This window comes from Catharus ustulatus, chromosome 1, assembly GCF_009819885.2.
Source record: "Catharus ustulatus isolate bCatUst1 chromosome 1, bCatUst1.pri.v2, whole genome shotgun sequence".
Lineage (NCBI taxonomy): Eukaryota > Metazoa > Chordata > Aves > Passeriformes > Turdidae > Catharus > Catharus ustulatus.
Genome location: NC_046221.1, coordinates 14005294 through 14027876, shown reverse-complemented (window position 1 = coordinate 14027876; position 22583 = coordinate 14005294). Strand labels below are relative to the sequence as shown.

Genomic DNA, 22583 nt, shown 5'->3' with positions numbered 1-22583 from the left:
CTAAGCTGTCCAGGTTGCAGGACTGAAAAGTGCAGGGTTCCAAAAGTAACAATTACCTTTATTTTCTTGAATCAGCACATGGAGCTGCCAGCTGCAGGGATGTGCCTGGCAGTCATGCCTGAGTGCTGAGCACGTTCTGGCCATGCAGCCGCCAGCTGTTTGCCCATACAGGCTAATCATAACAGCATCACTAATTAACAGAACATGGCACAAGGAGCTCCACTGTTTCTCCTTAAATCTCAGCAATTAAAAAAATGTCAGCTCTGAGTTAAAGACCTAAAAAGCTGATGGCTGCCTCTTCTGTAAAAGGAGGTGTTAAAAACTGGCTGCATATGAATATCAAGTCAATATTATTGTTATTCTCTCTATTTTCCCCACTGTTTTCACAGTTTTGGAAATGTGTCTGAAAGAGTCTCTCCATATTTATGTAGGAAAGTCGATGAGTCAACATTCAAGGCTGGAAGTTGAGAACACAGGACAAAATAGAATGTTTAACTTTTTTAAAATGGGGGTTAATCTCAAATTAAATGGCTTTGTTGCACTAATTTAACAATGTCCATCAAATCTTCAGTGTTTGATTTTGTCTGGAGTGGCTGAGATTTTAAACACAGTTTTGCAATGTTTGTAGTAGTTCAGCTTGCAGAATTCTACATTGCTGTACTCTGTATAGACAAAATGCAAACAGGAGAAAAACTCAAGATGCACAGCTCTGGCTTGGAGTTCATTCATAACTAACACTCCATGCTTATATCAATATTTACTACAAGACAATTCACTTGAAAACCTGGATGGATTACACACTATCTCCTGTGAGTCAATGAAAATTCTTTCTACAGGCAAATCTTCAACAAAACCACAGCAGCACAAAATCTCTTTTTACCTTCTGGGGAGTTTGTGGTCTCTTTTGACTCAACAGTTACGGATGGGTTGATACAAATTATCTTCCCCCTGTGTGTCTGAAGTCAAGATAATACTCTTATGGTGTTTATGTACATTTATATTGTTATTATAATTGCTCTGAAGGCTTAGTTTACAACATGAGAACCTGTGAAGCTGTTTGACAGCAAGGGAAAGGAGTATCCAAGGTCACTTTACAAAGTTTTGAAACAACTTCATGTTCAAAAAGCCAAAGAAAGCTCTCTGACAAAGACAGGGCCCCAGCACCAGATCAGAAGCAACTGTTCCTGCCTCCCTCAACCCAGGACAACAGAGGTCGAGCTGTCACTCACTTCTAGACAGCAAACAAAATACAAAAAGTACACAAAAATCCCAGTCTAAATTGAAACATGCAGAAGCAACAATCTGCAGAGCCATGCTGCAAAATTAATTCTCCCTCCTAAGCAATTGTTAGGACTGATTATGAAAATTGACATTAAAACCAAAAGAACAGTTTCATACCACTAACGTCCTTAAAAATCCAATTCAAATTCAGTTTTGCTGAAGAAAGAAGCTGTGTAGTCTATCTAAAAGGAAGTCAGTTTGACTTTGCAAATGCAAAACAATTACTGGACTTGAAGGCAGGGGGAAAAAAGGCTTGGGTTTGGGTTTTTTTTCTTCTTGTTGCTGCTATTTTGTTGTGGGACTTTTTTTTTTATCATCCAGACAGTATCTGCTTTTATCATCCAGATGTTTAGCGCAATCATTTTTGCATTGGCCTTATCACCCCTTGTATGGATTTCCCTTTTTGAGACACTTGTGGGTGCTCCATGGCATGGCAGGGAATCAGCCAAGACCTGACCTGGCAGGACTGGCCATGCACTGAACAGAGCAGAGTGAACACTGCTCTTGGTGACACACAAAACCAAGCCAGTTCCACTTAACTGTGGTTCAGACTAACATGAAACAATGCTATGTCTTTGTCTATAGAGTGGGCACATAAAATGCTGAACCAACAAAGAAATCAGTTGAACAGGATATTTTCTTCTGCTGTTTTTTTTTTTTTTTTATGGTGACTACTTAGAAGAAAAAAAAGGAGGAAGAAGAGCATAGAAAACACTGCAAATACTTTCTCAGAAGTTGAACATTTCTTTTTATATTTAATTAAACCAGTAAACCCCAATTTCTGAGGAGCTGGGGACATTTAGCCTGGAGTAAAGAGAAGGCTGAGGAGAGACTTTTTTGCTCTCTACAACTGCCTAAAAGCAGGATTTAGACAGGTGGGGAGGTTGGTCTCTTCTCCCAGGTTACAAGTGATAGGACAAGAGGAAACAGTCTCCAGTTGGGCCAGGGAAGATTTTGACTGGATATCAAGTAAAATATTTCATGAAAAGCATAGTTAAGCTTTGGAACAGGATGCCCAGGGATGTGGGCAACTCACCATCCCTGCAGATATTTAAAACATGTGTAGATGTGACACTTGGCAACATGGTTTAGGGGTGGACTTGGCAGTGCTGGGTTGGTGGCTGGAATCAACAATCTTCAAACTAAATGAATCTGTTCTATGTGATAAAAGGTGGGAGTTTTTAAGATAAGGGTCTGTCTTTTTTATGTTTTTGCTTCTAATCTGCAAGCTCCTGAATTTGTCGCCAGGCAAATGTAATTTCTTTTTGTGTTCTAACACTAAAAATCTTTCCTGGTGTCTGTTCCTGGAATCTTCCAAGGGGACAATTTGTACACCAGCATGTCTAAGCAACCTGTGCTGCTGAATTAAGCATAATATAGCCAAGGCTGCAACACATGGCCAAGGACTGAGGCAATGCTGTCTCCAGCCAGGTCTCAGGCCACACAGCCCCTGCTGAGGGACTGAGCTGACTGAATACCATACTCATATATGGTATTAATACAAGATACAGAAATAAAATTATCACAGCTTATCAGTATTACATCAGCTCAGTAATATCTGAAGTTTAAATCGGTCGCATTCTTGAAAGGAGTGTACAGAGTTTAATTTCAAAATACCATAAAAAAAAACTCTTTGCTTTTCATTTCATTGAAGTCTGAGCATTGCAAGATGTTCAGAAAAGTCACTTCTTGCATACTGCCAGCTCAGCAGGTACACAGCTTTATGTCCATGCTAGCTGTCCTTTCATCATTTCAAAACATGCAAACAGTATTGACATTGTGTTTCCTTTTTATGAGTGTGATAAAAGCAATAATTCCTAGGAAAAATTACTTGCAAAAGTTATTTTGTAAAGATGATTACTACAGCAATAGTTGCATATCAATGCTTTCCTAATTATTATAGCTCATCTTGCCAGCTTCTTAAGGAGGTGGGAAAATGCACAAAAAACTGTAAAGGAGGCCCAGACAGAGCTCTCTATTCCCCCTTGCGCAGGTACATTTCAGTGTATCTAAATCTGCTTCCACAATCAGTTCTTTCATCTTGAAGCACATATACTGCAGTCAGCTATGCTGCTTTTGGCACATGACTTCTGCAAAATAAATTGTACTAAATGTCAAGCAGATATAGGAGACCAAGCTGTCCTTGAATGAACAAAAATTGTGTTGGATTCAAGGAGAAATGTCTTTGTTTCATCACTGCTGGATTATCTCCTTCATGTTTACACTGTGTGTATTAGTTCAATCAAGAAGACTTCCACTAGGAGAAAAGGGATCACCCTTTTGGAAAAAAAAACCTAAACACAGAAATAGTCTAAAATATTTCACCTTTTTTATGTAGTATTATGTAGTAGCATCTGATATTGGGTAAAAATAGGGAACAGTCTCCAAAGTTTGGACAGCCTAAATTAGTGCTAGATAAGGACATCCCCTTATATATATAAACATGTATGTGTACAAAAATTTTGTATAAGCAGTTGATCAAGAGGAGCTTAACACTTTTAAAAAGCCCAATGTCTTTTTCCAGACATAATTTTATAATACACTATGGACTGATTTTTTTCTGGGTATTAGATTTATGCATTAAAAAGTAAACTATTCTTTTTTCCCCTAGGTAGGTGCAGAGATACTAAGCCAATTTGTGCACATCATTTTTGAAGCACGATGTAAGTAACATTCCAGATAAGACCTTACTCTATTAGCAGGAATGAAAGAATTGACTTTCAGATTTCTAAGGAAGAGATGCTTTTCTGACATGCCATTAAGCTGTACCTATTTTACTCAGTCCTTTCTCCAATTTGTTCTGAAGTCTAATTCAGTCCTCCACAGCATCCACAGTCCTTCTCAGTATATGTCCATAAATTCCTAGTATATATCATTACTTACATTAAATAGAAGAAAAGCTATCAGAAATCATTAATATATTTCAAAACATCAACACCTAATATTGCCCTAGGGAAGAAAAAAGTCGCAAATCATCAGAAGAATCACCACTTCACCCTGAATTCAGTAGTTCAATCTCCCCCACAATTAAGGCCAAGACACAACATTGTTAAAATCCAAAATGACTGAATTTTTTGTGTAAAGTTTTATAGAATCTATCCATGAAACTTTTGTTTCGATAAAATATAATAATGAAATATAAGAGCTCTACTCTTAATTTTAAAAATTGGAAGTGACAAAGAAACAAGTCAGTTAACACGAAGTCTATAACTGAAAGATCTAATAGACCTCTATAAAAAACTCCGCTGAACAAACATCACGTAAACAGTGAGATCCAATTACAAAATCAATATGGTTTTATTCAGTGTTTCCTGTTTTTCATTGACAAAAAAATTCAAAAGAAAAACTTTATTGATCAGTAATAACGTTAGCATGTCTAACACTGAAATTCAGATCATTTTGTAATTCTCTCTTTCTTTAGCTTCTCAGATATTATTTTTCAAGTCTCAGAGGAAACATGACATCTCCTGTAAACACAAATACCTCAGAAGTGAAAATTGCCAGCCCAATATCAAGAGCTTATTACCTCATTGCATTTACTTATTCGCCTTGCCACAATAAGCTGAATCATCCCTCGTTTGTTTCCTTCAGTGGACATGGATCTCCTTAAGGTTTCCATAGCATCTTGATTTGTTTTGCCCAATAATGACTCTCCATTAACTGCTATTAGCTGATCATTCACTCGAAGCCTGCCATCCTGGAAAAGTAAAAATTATAGATAGTTACATAAACACACTCAAAGGGAGCTTTGTCTAAGGAGAGAATAGAGAGAATAAAAAAGGAGAGAATAAAAACAAAACTAATCAAAAGAAAAATATTAAACCAACTATACTTAGTACTAAGGGTTTATGGCCAAATGAACACTGCAATAATAGCTTCCATTGCAGCCACTATAGGAAATGTCTATTCCAATTATAGACTTGCACTGAAAGCTATTATCATAACCTGTTTGCTCAAATGGCATACTAATGGAACTGCACCAGAGACAGCTCATTCCTTCCCAATTCTGTTAGGGCTGTTTAAATCCTGGGACGTGCAAACATGTGAGCAGAAATCTGAATGTTACCTCTGATGGCATAATTGAAGAACACTAGAGAACCCATTCATTTTCGATTTATGGTTATTTTCAAAATAACTTATGGAAAACTGGAAGTACAAATTCCAAACTGAGAGACCAAAGTACACAGATATTCCCACAAATATTCCCTCTTACCTTGGATGCTGCTCCACCATTAATAATGGACTTGACGAAGATTCCTAAATCAGCGTGGTTTTCTTTTGACCGGTTACCTTTGACACTCACGCCAAGCCCAGCTGACCCAGAGTCATTCAGTGGAACCTCAAAAGTCAGGAATTCCCTGGTGCCATCAGGTGTGAGGACAAGCTCCTCTTCTTCTGCTTTCTGTTGGGGAGATTAGCATGGGATTATAAAATAGCATTTCTTTGGGAATTCTCTTCCCCCTACAGCTATTAGCATTCTAAACTCTCTGCTTTTTACTACAATGCCACAATATTTTCCACAGTAATTATGAGAAGAAATGTGCAGAAATAGTGTATTTTCAATCACCTCCAGCTGATGCCTAGGTTCAGAAATATCTTAAATTTGTGTCTAAGTGCTTCTCTCTCTAGTAAAGTAATTGCATCACATGCCATTACTGAATCTGCCATCAATACTAACTCACAGGCAAGCTGCTATTTCATTAGCCAAAAGAGAGCTTTATCAGAAATATTTTCCTACTTGAAAATCTGCAGAATTTTTAAAATACCACCATCATCTACAGAGCTTTGCAGTCTTAGGGAGAAACTAAGTGCAAGAAAATTTGATTCAATAATTACATGTTCACTTCATTTTATTTAAAATTATCTCTGTTAGGAAAAAACAGAAAACTACACAGCTGGGATCAGCAACAGTACATCTCTCTGCTGTTGCCAGGTTTATCATCAAATCCAGCTCTCAGTACCAATTTTCCTGTCTTTCCCAGCTCTGTCCTTCACCTCTGTCCTCTTACCCACCCCTCTGGATCTTTGTTGTCCTCAATACCCAATTTTAGTCTAGTTGGGATAATCCCAGGTTTTAAGCACCATGACTTACAGTCACAGGCCTGCCACTGCTGCCAGCAAGGAGCTGCTCAGTGACACCCATCCATGCATCCAAAAGTCATACAAGCACAGGGGTCAGCTTCACACTTCATCTCCTGCCAAGTTCAGGGTGGCAACAGGCTGGGACCGGAGGCTCTGCAGTGTCCCCACAGAGCAGTGACACTCATGGGGCAGCAGCATGGGCACAACACCCAGGAATGAAAGTGGCCATGCCCTGAAGAGCAGTGCTCATGAACAAGAGAGTGCTGCCAAAGGGAGGAACAAGAGGGACCGGCTGTTCACCAGCCCTACCCTTTACAGTAGCTGCTGTTCACTTGATTCTGATCCTCTTTCGAATCTAACAAAGTGGTTATAACCACTTTTGGTTATAACTTTATCAATTAAAGAAAAAAGTCATGCCCTTAAAGGCAATTCTCTGCAAAATAATGCTTGTGAATCCAGCTGAGCTGGGGTTTTTTTCACCCACATGAAAGAGAAAGAGTAAGAGAACATACAGCTGAATACACACTCAAATGTCCAGCATCGGCAGTTCTTCTCTGGAAGAATTAATCTGGCTAAATTTTTTTAATCTTAGCAACATGTCACCTCTGTTTCTGACACTGATTTTATACCAGCTTTTCCCACATCACTGATCTATTTGCAAAGCTCACTCATATGAGTGAGAAGACGTATGAGAAGTTAATGTGCGCCGCTGAGCTGTCCCTGTTTCTTAAGACTTGAGGAAATGCAAACACAGCCTATGGCAAAGATAGATGTGAAAGCCATGTGGAGTACAGCAGACTGAGATGATCAGTTTGGGCACAAGCATGCTAGTTGTGTCACCATTGACCTAAAAATGCGGTGCAAAAATGTCATATGGGAAGGCAGTCAGACTGCTGAGAGAGCTGCAACAGCTGAGGGAAGAAAAACAGGAGCTCTGTCTTTTCCCACCTAGTTAAAAACATGAACCTTCATGTGTTCACCAGCCCCTGCCTTTGCACTAGACTCCTTTTGTTCATAACTAAGCACAGTGGTTCATTAAAAAAAAGAAAAAAAAAAGAAAAACAAAGAAAAAAAGAAAAAAAAGAAAAAAAGAAAACGAAAAAAAGAAAATTTACACCCTCTATCAATGTGCCATAACTAGGTTGGCTTGCTTGTGAATCCCACTATTCAAACACATCTCTTGGCCACATGAAACAGCATAACCAAAGCTAGCTGTAAGGAATGGAAAGGTGTATTGTGTCCCTTGAAAAACATTCTATCTAAAAGATGTTTCCCAAATTATGGGAAAATTGCCACCCTAATTTTCCTGCTTGGCTCACAGAAGCACTATCCTCAACACACACTTGAATCCACGTTCGTCAAGGGGCTGCAGAATAAAACAATCTGAGACAGATGCATGCTACTTTATAATTTCTGTAACACTGATCACTTCCATATTCCTTAATAAACAGTAGTAGGAATAAAGCTTCCTAGTCAAAAGAGAGATAAAGCCAAGGTAGGATGTGTGGCCTATCAAAGAAAGCAGATATGCTTATTGAATTTTTCTTTCCTGCTGTTTACATAAATTTAAAATCAATTGTTCTCTTGCTCCAGTATTTTCTAATCTTAAAAAAAATCCACCAAAACTTCAGGCAAAGCAGTCTCCCTTCCAGGGCAGAGAACTAAACCACTTCCTTGCATAGCCTGTCAGAGGCATTTCTATATGACAAAAGGTCAATTGGAATAAGCATCTCATAAGCATTCCCAAAGCCCTGGCTAATGGCCTCTACCCTACTTCTCTTCAGTGAGACCAAAGAGCTGCATTACTAGCACTTACACTGGTTTTAATATGAGGCTTAGGCTTGATTGTTTCCTGCAATCTTGAATAAGGAAATAAAGCAATATCAGGCTACAGACACCTGACTGCACAGGTGAAACATGAGGCCAAAACCTGGAACAAATTACTCCTTAGCAGCTGTACATGAGTGAGCAGATCATGCTCATGAAAAAATGAGAAACAGCAGCCTCAGCACTGGATCAGTGCTACTTCAGAAGTACTGAAGGCATGAGAAAATTGCTCAACTCATCCAAGGAAGAAAATTACCCTTACTAGGCTCTGGGTAAATTTCTTTAGGGACTTCATGGGGTATCCACATTTTTTCCCACCTAAGCACACTTGTTTTACCACCATATCTGTGTCTGGAATTTTAGGGACATAAGAAGCTTTTTGCTCTCTAGATTCCATGTGACACCTGTCAGTATCATATGCTTGAATGTAGAGCAAAAAAAAAAAGTGCAATAAATGTGAAAGATCTGGCTTTCAAATAAAAACTGAACTATAAACTTTGAAGGGCTATGGATATGAAAGCAGTAAATTTAGCATTTGTGCCACCATGGTATCAAAGAAGGCCCTATTATGTATGATATACTGAACATAATTTCATAATGCAAACCTTGGAACACCACCATATAGTGACCAGGAACCTCTAAGCATGTCATAAAGGAGCCATTCACAGAGAAATGAGCAGGAAGATTTTTAGCCTGCTACCACAGTAGTTGGAACCAAAGTTATAAAGATGCAAACAAAACAAAAAAAACCCTCAGCAAAATCTCATAATGACTGAATCCTTTGTTCTGCAAAGACCATTAGAGTACAGAAGAAACATTACATGTACAGCAACTCTCTCTAATCAATATAAAAACACTATTATAAAAAAAATAAAATTTGCACTGAAATTGTGTGGAACATTAAGTATTTAAATGTAACAAATCACAGAAATTCCCTCATACATCCATGAGACAGCATAAAAATACACAAAAAATCTAAAACGCAGCACTAAAAATATTCAGCTGAGAACAGAGTCACTTCTTAATTGCAGTAGTTTCCATTTGATCTTGATACTCTTTAAATTAACAGCTTCACTATGTCAATCAAACACCTCAACACTATTTTCATGATTAATTGATCTGTAGGAGAAATTTACTCCGTCATATATTTTGACAGGCCAGCAGTAAACATGCAAGCAAAATTATGTACTGTGAACCCTGAACAACAAAATTCAACTCCCTTAAGATTTTTCACACACTATGTCCAAAACAATTAACAGCAAAACAATATTCTGTTCAGACAGAGGCTGTTGAGGAAAAGGTCATCTGAAATGACTTCAGCTGGATGAATGAAGCTGCTCAAGTATGTAATTTGCAATAAAAATTTGATTGGTGATAAAATATGTAGGTGACTTTTTTGGCTTCAAAATCGTATTTAGCATCAATTTATGCTAAACGACATTTGAGATAAGTTTTTCGCTTTTTAAATACAACACAAATATATCGTAAATTTAAAGATAAACTTACTGACTAGAGCAACCTTACAGCAGTGTTTTGATATATACAGAGGTTTAAAAAAAAGCTGCAAGCTAAAGGGAGGGATTGTTTTTCTCTTCCACATAACATTATCTTCTACGTAAATTCTGATCTGATCATAAAATCAGATTTAATTTTATAAACAACATTAAAATAGACATCGACAGTTAGAGTGCCATTAGCTTTCTCATCATACTAGCAACAGCATCTCCTCTTTATCCTGTTATCACAGAATTACACAATATGTTGTGTTGGAAGGGACCCTCAGAGATCATCAAGTCGAACCCCTGGCCCTGCACAGGACAGTCCAGTAGTCACACCCTGTGCCTGTGAGCACTGTCCAAACACCTCTGGAACTCTGCCCTGTGGAGCCTGTTCCAGGGCCCAACCACCCTCTGGGTGAAGAATCTTTTCCTGATATCCAACGTAAACCTCCCCTGACACAACTTCAGGCCATTCCCTCGTGTCCTGTCACTGTCACCACAGAGATCAGTGCCTGCCCCTCCTGTCCCCCTTGGGAGGATGCTGAAGACCACAATAATGTCTCTCCTCTTCTCCAGGCTGAACAGACTAAGTGATCTCAGCTGCTCCTCAGACAGCTTCCCCTCAAGGCCCTTCACCATCCCAGTTGCTCTTCTTTGGACACTCTCTAATAGCTTGAGAACTTTCTTTTCCCAAAACTTCACACAATTTCCAAGGTGAGGCCACATCACTGAGGAGCACAGCAGGACAATCGCCTCTCTCGACTGGCTGGGGGTTCGTGTTTTACACGCTATTGCTTGGCACTTCTTCCCTTTGCAGGACCTCATCAGGGTTCAGCTGGTGAGTAAGCAGTATGAGATAGGTGAAAACAGAAACTGAACAGCAAAGAAAACCTTACTCCCACCTAACGGGGGAAGCAATTTTCAGTCAAGTTAGGACAGGTTTCCTAAGTGACTCACTGCTGCTACAAATCTGGCAGCACTCTCTCCAGTAAGTTCATTCTCTTGCAAGCTTAGACCTGCTGCCTTCTCAGCAGTTACTGTCACTGAAACTTGTTTGCACATTACTTTGTGATTCTGTGTACAAAAATGTGCTCCTGTTCCCTTTCACAGAGCGACCAATAAAGCTCTGCATCTCCACTCTTGAAGGGTAACCTGTATATCCATATGAACACATGTACATGAAAACTTTTACAGAGCTCTTGAATGCACATGTATATGCATGTACACATACAACACCCCTTATATCAGTATATATATACACAACAATGACATTCATATGATTAATTCACTACAGCACAAACACTACCTAACAACTTGAATGACCCCATTGATTATTCAATTTACCTCTCTTAAGCTCTGTTGTGCCCAGCCTTCTGACATTACAGCCCTGTTAGCCTCTGTTTAAATACTATTTTGTTAATCAGCCTTTTCCTCACAAATGTGTCTTCTCTCTTTACAGTTTATTTAGATGAAAAACCTGAAGTTCTCAAGAGATGAGGCCGGTAGATCTAAGAGCTCTCTAGGAAGTGCAGGCTGTAAAAGAACTAGAAATTGCAAAATCCAAAGTTTAACCATTGGGTTCCAATAATGGGGAATTCCAACCTACCATAACAGCTTTTTCCAAGTTATTTCAGTCGTTAGAAGATTTTAATACAGCATCCATTATTTAATCCTTTCTGATAAGGTACCCACCATACTAAGGAATCATAAGCCTTCTAGTCTGGGAAACCAACAAAACTTGTCTCTGTATTATTGTAACAAAATAGAATGGGACAGGATACATGCAAGAGAAGGGATTTCACTTAGCTATTGCACAAAGACATTCTAACATCAGAGATGACTCAAACTGTTTTGTCCTCCAAGTTAGGTAGGTGATACTGCTGTCTTACCAGGCCACCCTCTAAACTGAGGTACACAAAAAAATGGTGAATCACTCTCATCCTATGCCATCGGATATACAAATGTAGAATATATAAAACAAACAGCTCTAAGGAAACAAAACAGCTTCTTTGGTCAACAACTGTTTTGTGGGGGGTAATGTTTAGTAGTTATAAAAATGGAATGTATTACTGCTGGAGGTACTGAAAACAGAGCAATGTAAGTAGCTGAAACACACCTCCCTAAGAGCAGCTGAGGCCCCTCCCTGGGAGGAGACCTGGTGCATCCCACCAAGGTAGGCATTAATGAAAAACATAACTAGAGCAAGCCAATAAGCAGAGAAGATCCTGCCTACTGATCCAGTAGTGGCATGCACACTACAACCCAGTTTTCTCCTGAAATACAAGGCCATTTATCTTTCTTTTTTTTTTTTTAGATTAAACAGTTGTGTTGCATCACAGATTTTGAGAGCCTAAAGTGTCTACTTACCTGGTTATAAAATGATACAGGGCTTAAGCCAACAAAACAGCCAGAATTCTGATGCTTGCTTTTTTTCTAGCTTCTCCTAGGCTAAGAATTTTAATATCTGTCATATGTTTGATAAACACTAATGAATCTTATTTGCTCTTATACAGAGACTTATTATTTATATTAGCAAAGTTAATATGTCACATCTGGCAAAGATTGCATTAATTCAAATCAAACAGCAGCTGCTAAATATCAAAAAACTAGATCTGAATTCTGAGATTTTATGGGAAATGTGCTCTCCTTTAATCTTAATCCCATCAAGGAAGAGTTTTTTGTATATTAGATGTGGATTAACTTTCCTAAGTATTTATAGGCAAAAATGCTAGCTTATGAATGTACTGTAAAACAGCCCCACTGCCTTTCCTGTTGTGTCCACTTTAAGGATTTAATTTAATATCAAAAAAGATGTTCCACATGCAAAAAATAACTTCAGTTTAAAGGTTTGGATGGATTAAGATAAGATTTAGGAAAAAATTAAATGCTTTTCCAAAGTACAAAAATTCTAGCATGTGATTTTCATTTAGAATGGAAATCAAGGCTCTGCAAAAGCCCATGTTTAAGTACATCCACATGTTTATTACTCCTCTCTATAAGAAGTCGATTGCTCGTCTATACATTACCCTCCTTAATGCCAACACTCTGATCTGGACTGCCATAGAAACTGGTTTAATCAAATAAGATTCTACATTTCAAAAATTAATCAGACCATTAAAATTACATTCTGTTGGTTCTTAATCTCAGAAATTCTTACAGGGACTAGTCTGTTGCAGGTACCATAATGACTGTACTTTATTCAGGCAAACATACTCTGTTCAAAACTGCTGCTCCTGATCAAACTTTGTTCCTACTGTATGTCCTGAAACATAAACATGTGATTGTAATGCTAAACCCGTTTCTTTACACTTTGCTTATCCTAGAGAAGTGAAAGCCAAGGGATTAGGTACACAGCAGGTGTCTGTTCTGCCAAAGAAGCCTATAAAGCTACAGTTCTCTGCACTATCCCTTCTTCAAGAAAAACTTCAATGCCCAACACACAAATGACAGAGCTCCCTAAAAATCCTTATACTTCTCCCACTGGCCTATTGGATTTACAAGACCTGAAAGACTGAAGAAAGAGCTAGTGTCTGGAAATGACAGACAGGAAAAACAAGTTGAAAGAGAAATAATGCCTTTGTAGAAACCCAAGGCAAGAAAAACAGATTCCCCATGAAGTGGAGCCAGTATGAAGCACCTTGGAGGGATCCGTGTCTTTCTCCTACTTCTGCTGCTGACTTTCAGGCAACCATGGCAAACCATTTCATCTCACTATTTTCCCTGCATTTAATATTAAGGTAGAATCAACATGAAGAGTTTAAAGGCAATGATGCAGTAAAACAAGGTTTGCACCAAATCAACAAGTTTGTACAAATAGGTGTGGCTTCTGGATGACTCTGCAATGGTGTCACTTAACCCTGTCAAGGTGGAGGGACACATATGTTGTCTTCCATGAAAATGGGAATTTTTCAGAAAGTCTTCAATGCCAGCGTTCAGAATGCAGCCACAGCAGCCTGCACAAGGCCAGTTTAAATGTGCCACACCACATCCCAGGTGAATCACCAGCTGCTAACAGCCAAAACCGAGCCTGAGGGTCAATTCTAAGCGCTGCATTATGCAGAAGTTTATGTGGCTTATCACTGAACGTTCCAGGAAATTCAGACTGGTCAAAAAGCATTCATGATCACAGCCACTTAACTGTTGTATTAATTATTCACTAGGAATTAATGTCTTCTCTCCAGTCATAAATGTGCCAGAACATGCTATTTAATACTAGACTATCTCTGTGGTAAAAGACTGAATCCACAGCAGTACCTTGCAGAAATTACACATTCACCACCTATTTCTTTCATATGGGCAGTGATCTATTTCTTATGCCAAAACTTTATTTAAATTATTAGCTGAAACCACTCAAAATTGAACTAAAAATGCTTTCAAGACATTGTAATCACCCTTGTGCCTTGTATGATTATAAGATTAAAAGATAGAAAATATATCTGCAGCATTCCTATGAACCATGGAGGAAATAACAGCATCAGCTTAAGCATCAGTCAGACATATCCTCCTTCAATAAAATTCTCTACCTATTGATAAGAGCACTGTTGGTGGTATAGTCTGACATTAGTCTATCTATGATCTTGGCTCAATGTTCAGACATTTGGATCAGCAGCCTGAAGTTCTACATAGGTGCTAAACAGGAAGTGGTGGGAACTTATTACAGCTTTTAAAAAATATCTATGGATAATCCCCAGTGACTAGGTATCTTGAAGTAATACAAACAGCTTTTGAGCAAAAGACAAACATCCATGCACTCAGAACACATCCTCTTAAAGCTCAACACTGACTGTGCTTTTTTTTCCACAAGAATTTTCTATCCAACAATCAATACAAATCATGTTCTTCTAGGCATTTGCTAGTATTGCCTCTCATACTCACAATATGAAAATTTATCAACAAAAAGTGTACAAAAGTAACTATTCATAAGTTCTTGCAAAATGCCTCTGACCAGTATCACCCATTTCCTATAGGCAGTGAAGTCTTGCATGAAAAGGGTAGCTAGCTAATTTACTCAGAATCACACACAGAAGAATATGGCAAGAACAGCAATTGGATCTGAAAAAACACAGTGATCAAAGTGAAATTTAGAAAAGAACTGAAGTATCAAATGTTTGGGTTCAGAAGAAAATAAAAAACAATCCCATTTGCAATTTCTATCAGTGCTGCTAATCATTTATATATTGTTCCAACACACCAACCACTCTTGTTATGTCACTGTTACGAATCCTGCACTCACTTAAATTCATAACATTCTGCTCACTTACAGCAATTTGACAGAAAAACAAATGAGAACAGAAAACTGAAGCTTTCCATGCTACTGAGTGCAACACTCACGAAATGAAATCCTGAATTCTAACTCTGAATCTCTTCTTATCAGTAAAAAACACTTAGAAAATACTTACTCATATGATAATTATTATTTTTGTAGCATTAGGCTTACATGAAAGTTAACTTGCTGGTTTTGAATTCAGAAAACAAACAGTGAATGACAATTGTAAAAGTAAAATATTACTGAAACACTATCAACCTTCAAAGAGTATGAGGAAAAATTAATTGGCAGATGTTTTACATAGCATAATTAACAGTTCATTTCAATGCACTGTAACAGGATTAAGATAATTATGCTTAGAAACAGAAATGTAATAATGATAAATTAATAGTTTTTTCATATTACAGTCAATTTCCTACATTCCAAATAACCACCCTGTTTAGCAATAGGTGCATCTGTTCCATGCTGTCATCAGCTATACAAAAGGCACAAACTCATGGCTGAGTGAAACAACCTTTCAACTAAGATACAGGAGATTTCCTTGCTTCATGAGGAAACAGAGCAATGGCTCTGTTCATAAGGACAGCAGAAGGTAAAAACACCAGTCCTGTTTTCAACAGGGCACAGTTGCTGGATAGAAGCTGAAGCTGCACCGGCAATTTGCATTTATGTAAAACTGGAGAGCAGAGCTTAAATTGTGTGAGCCTATCAAATTACAAAATCTTCTCATATTGAAGTTTAGGATTGAGAATCTGTATTCTGTGATGGTGCATAAAAAAACTGAATTCATATGCTTTCTTATATAGGCTGTAGGGATGTAGGGAATAACTCTGTCAAGAATTTCAGGCCACAAATTAAGAAAAAATTGCCTTCAAGGTTTTCTTTTATTACCTTAATGAGGACTAACTACTGCATCCAAGTGCCACAATTTTCATGAAATTTACCATTTCAAAGTAACAGTTACATGAAGGCAACACCTGAGCAAAGAATGGTAAGTTAGGCTTGATATTTAGCGATTTTATTTTAAGCCTTCTACTTTCATGGGAGTTTTTTTTAATTTTTTATTATTTTTTTTTATTTCAAAGGTGTATTTTCCTGCTATTTCTCCACAAAGACATAAAAGCAACAACAAAAAACCCCACAACCATTTTGCCTTTAAATGAAAAACAGACTCGCATTCCACCTCTCTCATTTCTATAGCTTCACTGCCTTTATCATGCTCTTCTGTTGGTTGTTTTTTTTTTGCTTTGCTTTCTACAATCAAGTCCTTGACACTTGGAGACTAAAACCTCACTGCTAACAGCACAAAGATCAGAGTAGGCACAGAAATAGAAATTGCGAGATTAGAAATCTCAAAGACCTGAAAAGTAGACAGAGGAGAAATAAATAGGTATTGAGGCAGAACCAAGGAGAATAAAGGAAAGCGATGAGAAATACTTTCAAAAATAATAATAAAGAATGTGTGACTGTATTATTAATGTGCAGCTCAGGAAAATTAGTTCTGTAAAATTGAGGTATCACACTTATCCAAAGTTAAGTAGATGGGAACAAGGAACGTAAGTACAAAAGCATTGTGCATTACGAATACCCACCAAAACCTTTCACATTTAGTCCCATTTTTTATTCACATACTGGAGTCAGTAAATCTAGTGTCCCTACTATCAATCACTGTTGTTCTGAGCCTTTACATAAATAACAAAAAATCCCAAGGATAATGAATGAAAAACCCAATACATTAGGCAAATTTTTTCTGTATTGATTAGGTTTCTAGCTTCATTCCCTCAGTAACCATATGTTACTCAGTCTTCATATGTTTTCCAATTCAGTCCCATATTTTCAAGGCTTGCTAGGGCTTTGTAGCTGTTTTTTTCAGAAATCCCTAGCTACTCATGCACTCCCTGTCCCTCCTGCACAACCTCCTGATTAACAAGCATTTTCTACCCCACATCTAAAGAGAACAAATGGGAGACATCCATAGTGTTTTGTTCTTTCCTTAGATGAAGTTAGGGTGTTGGTTCCAAGAATGTCGAAGAAGGGTTTTCACCACGGAATTTGCTACAAAACATTTTCAACAGATGAGCAACTGATTTCTATAAACACCTTGTAGGCAATCTGCTTTATCTTAATGAGCTTCGGGGTGGAATTTCAACTCCTAATACCAGGATACTGTTATAAGGCTGCACCCACAAATTTTCCTCAATGGTATTTGATTACAGATAGAAATACTATCCTGGGCTTTGATCTTTGATCTCCTTATATATCAGCAATACGTGATAAGAACCTATCAAGATAAAACCACACATCCTCTAATGAGATGCAGTAAAGGGATACTGCAAGGCATGGCTCAAACAATGGTGCACCCACAGTTTTGCAGAGCCCTTAAGCAGATGAGTTTCAGCAAGAAGGACACTAAAAGCCAGAAGGATAGAAGAGAATATTGGTAACATTTAACCCAAATTCCCATTTCTACAGTTACATTCCTCTGGCCTGAAAAATAAATAGGATCAACCAACATTCCCTTGATTACCTCACTGAGTTGGCTCTTACATATCTTTACCTAGTCATGACTTTCTCTTTAATCCAGATACCGTCTTGCCATTGCTGGTAAGATATTCTGAATGATTTAGAGAAGCTCTTTTTGTTTTACAGCAGCCTAACTCATTTCAAATCCCAACTTGAATCTTCTCAATATCTCCATAATCTAATGTATTAGATTTTTAGATTATTAATTATTAGATTATTTAATTTTTAAATAGGTACCTAACTGAATGGAGTTTCTTCAAGCATGTTTTTAACTAAGACCCAGTATATCTTTAAGGTAAAATATTCCTATTATATTCTCTGTTTGTATTTCATAAAATACACTTTTTATTTTAGAAAAACTTTTAAGATGTATTAGTATATTGTATATTGGACTGATCACATTCCACTGACTGAAGTGAGATATATTAACATTACACAACCTAGTCTAGAGTCCCATTGGAATATCACATACAGACCTGTTGCAGCCCTCAAAAGGTTAAACTTAGTACTACTTCCATGTAGTTTCTTAAAAATAACTAACAATGAGTTGCTATGAAGACACAATTAAGACTTAAATTCTAATTGACTAATTTCTGTGTTTGTATCTCAGATTTCTATCATATAATCATGATTTAAATAATTAGCTGTAACCCAAGCTAAAGTCTACTCTTATTTAACTTTAGGCCCTTGGCTGTATATAAGAGATGTAATTTCAAATGGCACTTGAACATACGTAGTAAGGGAATTGTGTATAATTTCCAAACAGTATTTGAAATTACATTAAAAATACATTTAAAATGTAAAGCTACAGAGAGCCATCTACAGCATATAAGGTGAAAGAAGGATCTGTAAAACTTTGATTGAGAAGTGCCATATCAATTTAAAAACATTTGGGAGTCTTCCATATGGAAAAGACAAAGCTCTTACCGTTTCCTTTGGAATTTGTGACTGGCTTTGTTCTGCATTCTAAAGGAAGTAAAAAAAATAAATAAGAACACAACTACATACGACATATACTATCTAACAGAAGGGGATAAACAAAGAGCTCTAATTCTGACGTGAAGTTGTAGTAAAAAATAAAGGGTGTTCATCTCACCCCTGACTGAAATTTGTCTAAAAAACTACTACATGAGAAGTGAACAGAAATAATTCCAGGGTCCTTATGGCACATGCACATGACTCTGCCTGGTTATAAGGGAGGTGACTGTCTGGCCAAGGAAGAACCACAACTGCTCGCACCATTTTCTGGCTGGTGAAAAGTTCTCACTCAGGGAAGTTCCCCCCTGGCATTTCCCTTCTACTTTGAAGTTTTCAGAGAATGACCTCAACAGTCCAGATGAACCCTTCTAAATATTTTAAATGAGTACCTATTTTTTTAAAAATCCACTCTCATTTTAGCAAGGGATTCCCCTTCTGATCATGTCTGGATGAATTAGAACTGCAGCTCTGCATATCCCAGGACAAGAGGATGCATTCAGTGCACCAGAGAAGGGACTCTCCTATGTTGCATTCCTCACCTGTGTCTTGGCATAAGGCAAACACACACCATTGGAAAATGCATCCCACAACCAATTCTGGAAGCACACATAAGGAACTATGGCTCTTCCAAGCCCACACCCACCTATATTAAAACCCATCTGAGAGCTCAGGAGATATCTTGGTGCTGGCTGGCTGATCACTTTTGGGCTAGCCAGTCATTTTTTTCTATTCTTCTGGGCCCTAATGGAATGCTAGAGTTTACTGGATATTTTTGCTTTAGGTTGTTTTGCAGGAAAATCAAATGATAGAGCACAAAAATGTAGTGGCAAAACAGCAACACAAACATCCAGTAAGCTTCAACCTGAAGCCAACAACCAGTAAGCAAAAAAAATGAAGACAACTACAAGGCAAATGTAAAGGTCCACATGTACCAATGGACATATTAATTCTTAGGGTACTAGAGACTAATGCTGCCAGCCAGTATCTGCTGGTACTGAGAATACAGCTCAAAAGCTAAATATCCTAAGCCAATCCTTCAGAGGATTCATGCAGTCAATAGCAGCTCCAAGGAAACTCTTCACAAGATATGTGAGGGAACCACAGCGCTTCAGGAGCTCTACTTAACCAGAGTAATCCTTGGCCCTTTTGTAAAAACAGGGAGTAGGGAGAGAAGGTTTTTCAGAGACAATGTGCCTCTAGCTCACATCAGTGTGGACAAGCCCTAATACATTACCTATTATCTGGCATTAGGTAACTGTGGGAAGAATAAAATGCCCAGTATTCTGGAGAAACATGGTCATTCTCACTAATTAGAAAAGCTGACTTCTGCCAACTTGATTTTATTCCCTGTTTCCACATTTTCCTCACTTTTATCGTGCTCTGCTGCACTGGATCATCACACACACATACCTGACCTGATCCATGCAACCTTCAGAGATCCTGTACCATCTAAACAGGTTCAGCTCAATAATCCCCTAAATTTTAGCTACACTTACACATTTCCATTCATATTACAGATAATAACAGCAATATTAAACTCCTTAAATTTCCTGAAGTTTATTATCTTCATTTTACTTTAAAAGAAACCCAATGTTTAATCTTTTTCAAAAGTCATTCAACAAGCCATAACCCAAAACATAAAACATAACATCTAAACACCTCTTTTATTGGGATTACTATCTATACAAATTTTGGCAAATATAAAATGGTTTTAATATTGAATTTTCTCAGTAAGCAACAGCAAGTCCTGCCCTTAATAAGATGGATAACATCAAATAACATGATTTTCTACATATGGTTTCTGAGACACATCTCATTCAGTTAATATTTTAAAGCACAAATGTGGAAAACATGAGAGAAATAGGGGAAGGATGCAAAGACAAATTGTTCCAAAGTGGTCAGAGAAGGTCTGCATGTGAAAAAGTGTATGGACATGATCTCAGGTCATTCTTCCTATTTCAATATTAATTTTCTTTCTTTTTTTCTTAGCTTTTTTGTTTGTTTTGGGGGGGGGCAGGGTAATTTGTTTTGTTTTTTTTTCAAAAAGTCAGTAAAAATCAGTGAGAGGAACTGGTTGAAAATACTTGCTTTATTTTTTTAAGGATTATTTCTTACCAGAGAAGAAAGAACAGCCTTTTTGACAACTTTAAGTTCAACACCTTCTCCAGCAATTCTGCTCCTGCTCTTTGACAGCAGTCAGCAGTGCATACCTAAGAGTTCTTTGTGTCAGAATGCAAACAAACAAATCCTTATGCAACAGAGGATCATCACACACATGTACTGTCAGATCCTCACAATACCATTTGTTCAACTGGAGATGCAGAAAAACACACCAGTTCAGATCTGATCTCATTACACAGTGCAAAACCCACCTGCCACCTGCTTCAGCCACGACAAGATCTGGCTTCCCTAGGCTGGACTTTGCCAAAGTATTTTAGAGAGGATTGCCTGAGCCACAGCAAGGAAGCTGCTGAGCTTGAACTCCTTCAAAGGAGCTGACTTGCTGTTATTTTAAAACTAGATAATGTATTGCTACTAAATCTCTGCATTATTTACACCAATTTATTTGTTTACAATTTTTTAAACCAAATCTCATGTCAAATTATGCATTAAAAAATCCTCATTTTACCACAGAAATAATATACACAAAATTAAGACATTTTCTTACTTCTAAGTTTATTTAGAAATCTCAAAAAGCATTTTCATTCACCTTTATGAAAGATAGCAGTGCCATGAAAATTATACCATAGGAACTTATAAACAGATTGCTTTCACTGTTACAGTGATAAGATAGGGTGTAATAGGATTTCAAGTTTTTATTTTTCTTCACTTTATGACAGCTTTCACTTCAGCGCTTGAAGGCATGTTTCAAGAATTTTAAGGTAAAAGTTGGTTCATTTGCAACCTCCCCTGCCACTCTGACTTCCTAGGTTTAATGGTAGTTTTGAAAAGTAAAAGGCTAATATTTTATATATTGAAATGGCCAAACAAAAATTAATTTTCTTTGCATTCAGAATAACACAAATCCGATAGAAAAAAATGAAGTTATTAATTCATCATAATTATATTTGTCTATCTTCTTACAATAATGCAGCCAAGTAAGTTATTTTAGAATTGTATATAGCTACAATAATACAAATAATAAATAACTTCAGCAGTTTAATTGAGTACAGAACAAAGTAAGACTGCTACCATTCAGAGTCTACCTTTTCATAACAGACATTATCTTGAATAATTATCAGAGAACTATCAATATACACTATGCAAGTGGAGCAGGTACAGTATGAAACATCATTTTATTTCTATTTAATGTAAATTCCTTAGAAACATCTTCTGAATTGCCCTGCTAAATTAATAACTGCAGGGTTTCCTTTCCACAGAGATTGCATTTATATTCAAAAAAGGCTACTACTTCTTATATTTTCCACTTTTTGATAGAAAGGTATTTACATATCCTATTTTGGCATAATATTATATGTTTGAGAACATATTAGTGAGCAGTGGGACAAATGGCAGGCTTTCTAACATAGGTTTGTCCCTATGAAAGATATGAAATAATCTGCTTGTCTGCATGCATCCAATAAAGTCTATGCAATAGCTTCTCCTATAATAAATATTTTCACTCAAAATAAAACTCTCACTTATACATTATCAACAAATACTTAATTCCAATAGCAGATCCTGAAGAAAATAGAAAATATGCATGTAAAATGTTCTGAATAAAAAGCAAAATACTTTTTTTTTTCTTTTTCTTATATTCATTGCTGGCCATGCATGTTTACTAACAGGAGACAAGATCATTCTCATCTGAATCTCTTAGCTGCTCTCTATTTTACGCACCAGTTCCCTTGGATGGAATGTCTCTTCCTGACGAAAAATCAGAAGGGCAACAGTTCCTCCCATCTTGGTACTTCGCAGCAAGGACACAACTTCTTCTTGAGTTTTGCCTGTTAAATCAACTCCATTTACCTGCAACAAAGGAAATGTTAGACATCAGTAAGACTCCAAAACAGGGAAACCAGCAGACACTTAGAGCAAAAAGTCATGTGAATCATATGGGACAGTATTAAAAATCTCTCACTGGAGAAATCTGCTTATTAGCTCACATTACAACTTTCCTTTAATAG

The 22583-nt window shown here is 37.3% G+C and overlaps 1 protein-coding gene across 17 annotated transcripts in view; it reads right to left on the bottom strand.

Annotated features, from left to right (window-relative positions):
• PARD3 (par-3 family cell polarity regulator) overlaps nt 1-22583 on the bottom strand; it is a 448279-nt gene that overhangs the window by 171073 nt on the left and 254623 nt on the right. For 12 of the 17 annotated variants that reach the window (XM_033067619.1, XM_033067689.1, XM_033067626.1 and 9 more), the window contains 4 exons: nt 22297-22425; nt 18406-18444; nt 5495-5683; nt 4808-4978 (listed from right to left, as the gene is read on the bottom strand). In XM_033067619.1, coding sequence (XP_032923510.1) covers nt 4808-4978; nt 5495-5683; nt 18406-18444; nt 22297-22425 — 528 coding nt within the window. The remainder of the gene's footprint in view (nt 1-4807; nt 4979-5494; nt 5684-18405; nt 18445-22296; nt 22426-22583) is intronic. The other 5 variants (XM_033067653.1, XM_033067671.1, XM_033067748.1 and 2 more) reach the window with 1 other exon arrangement.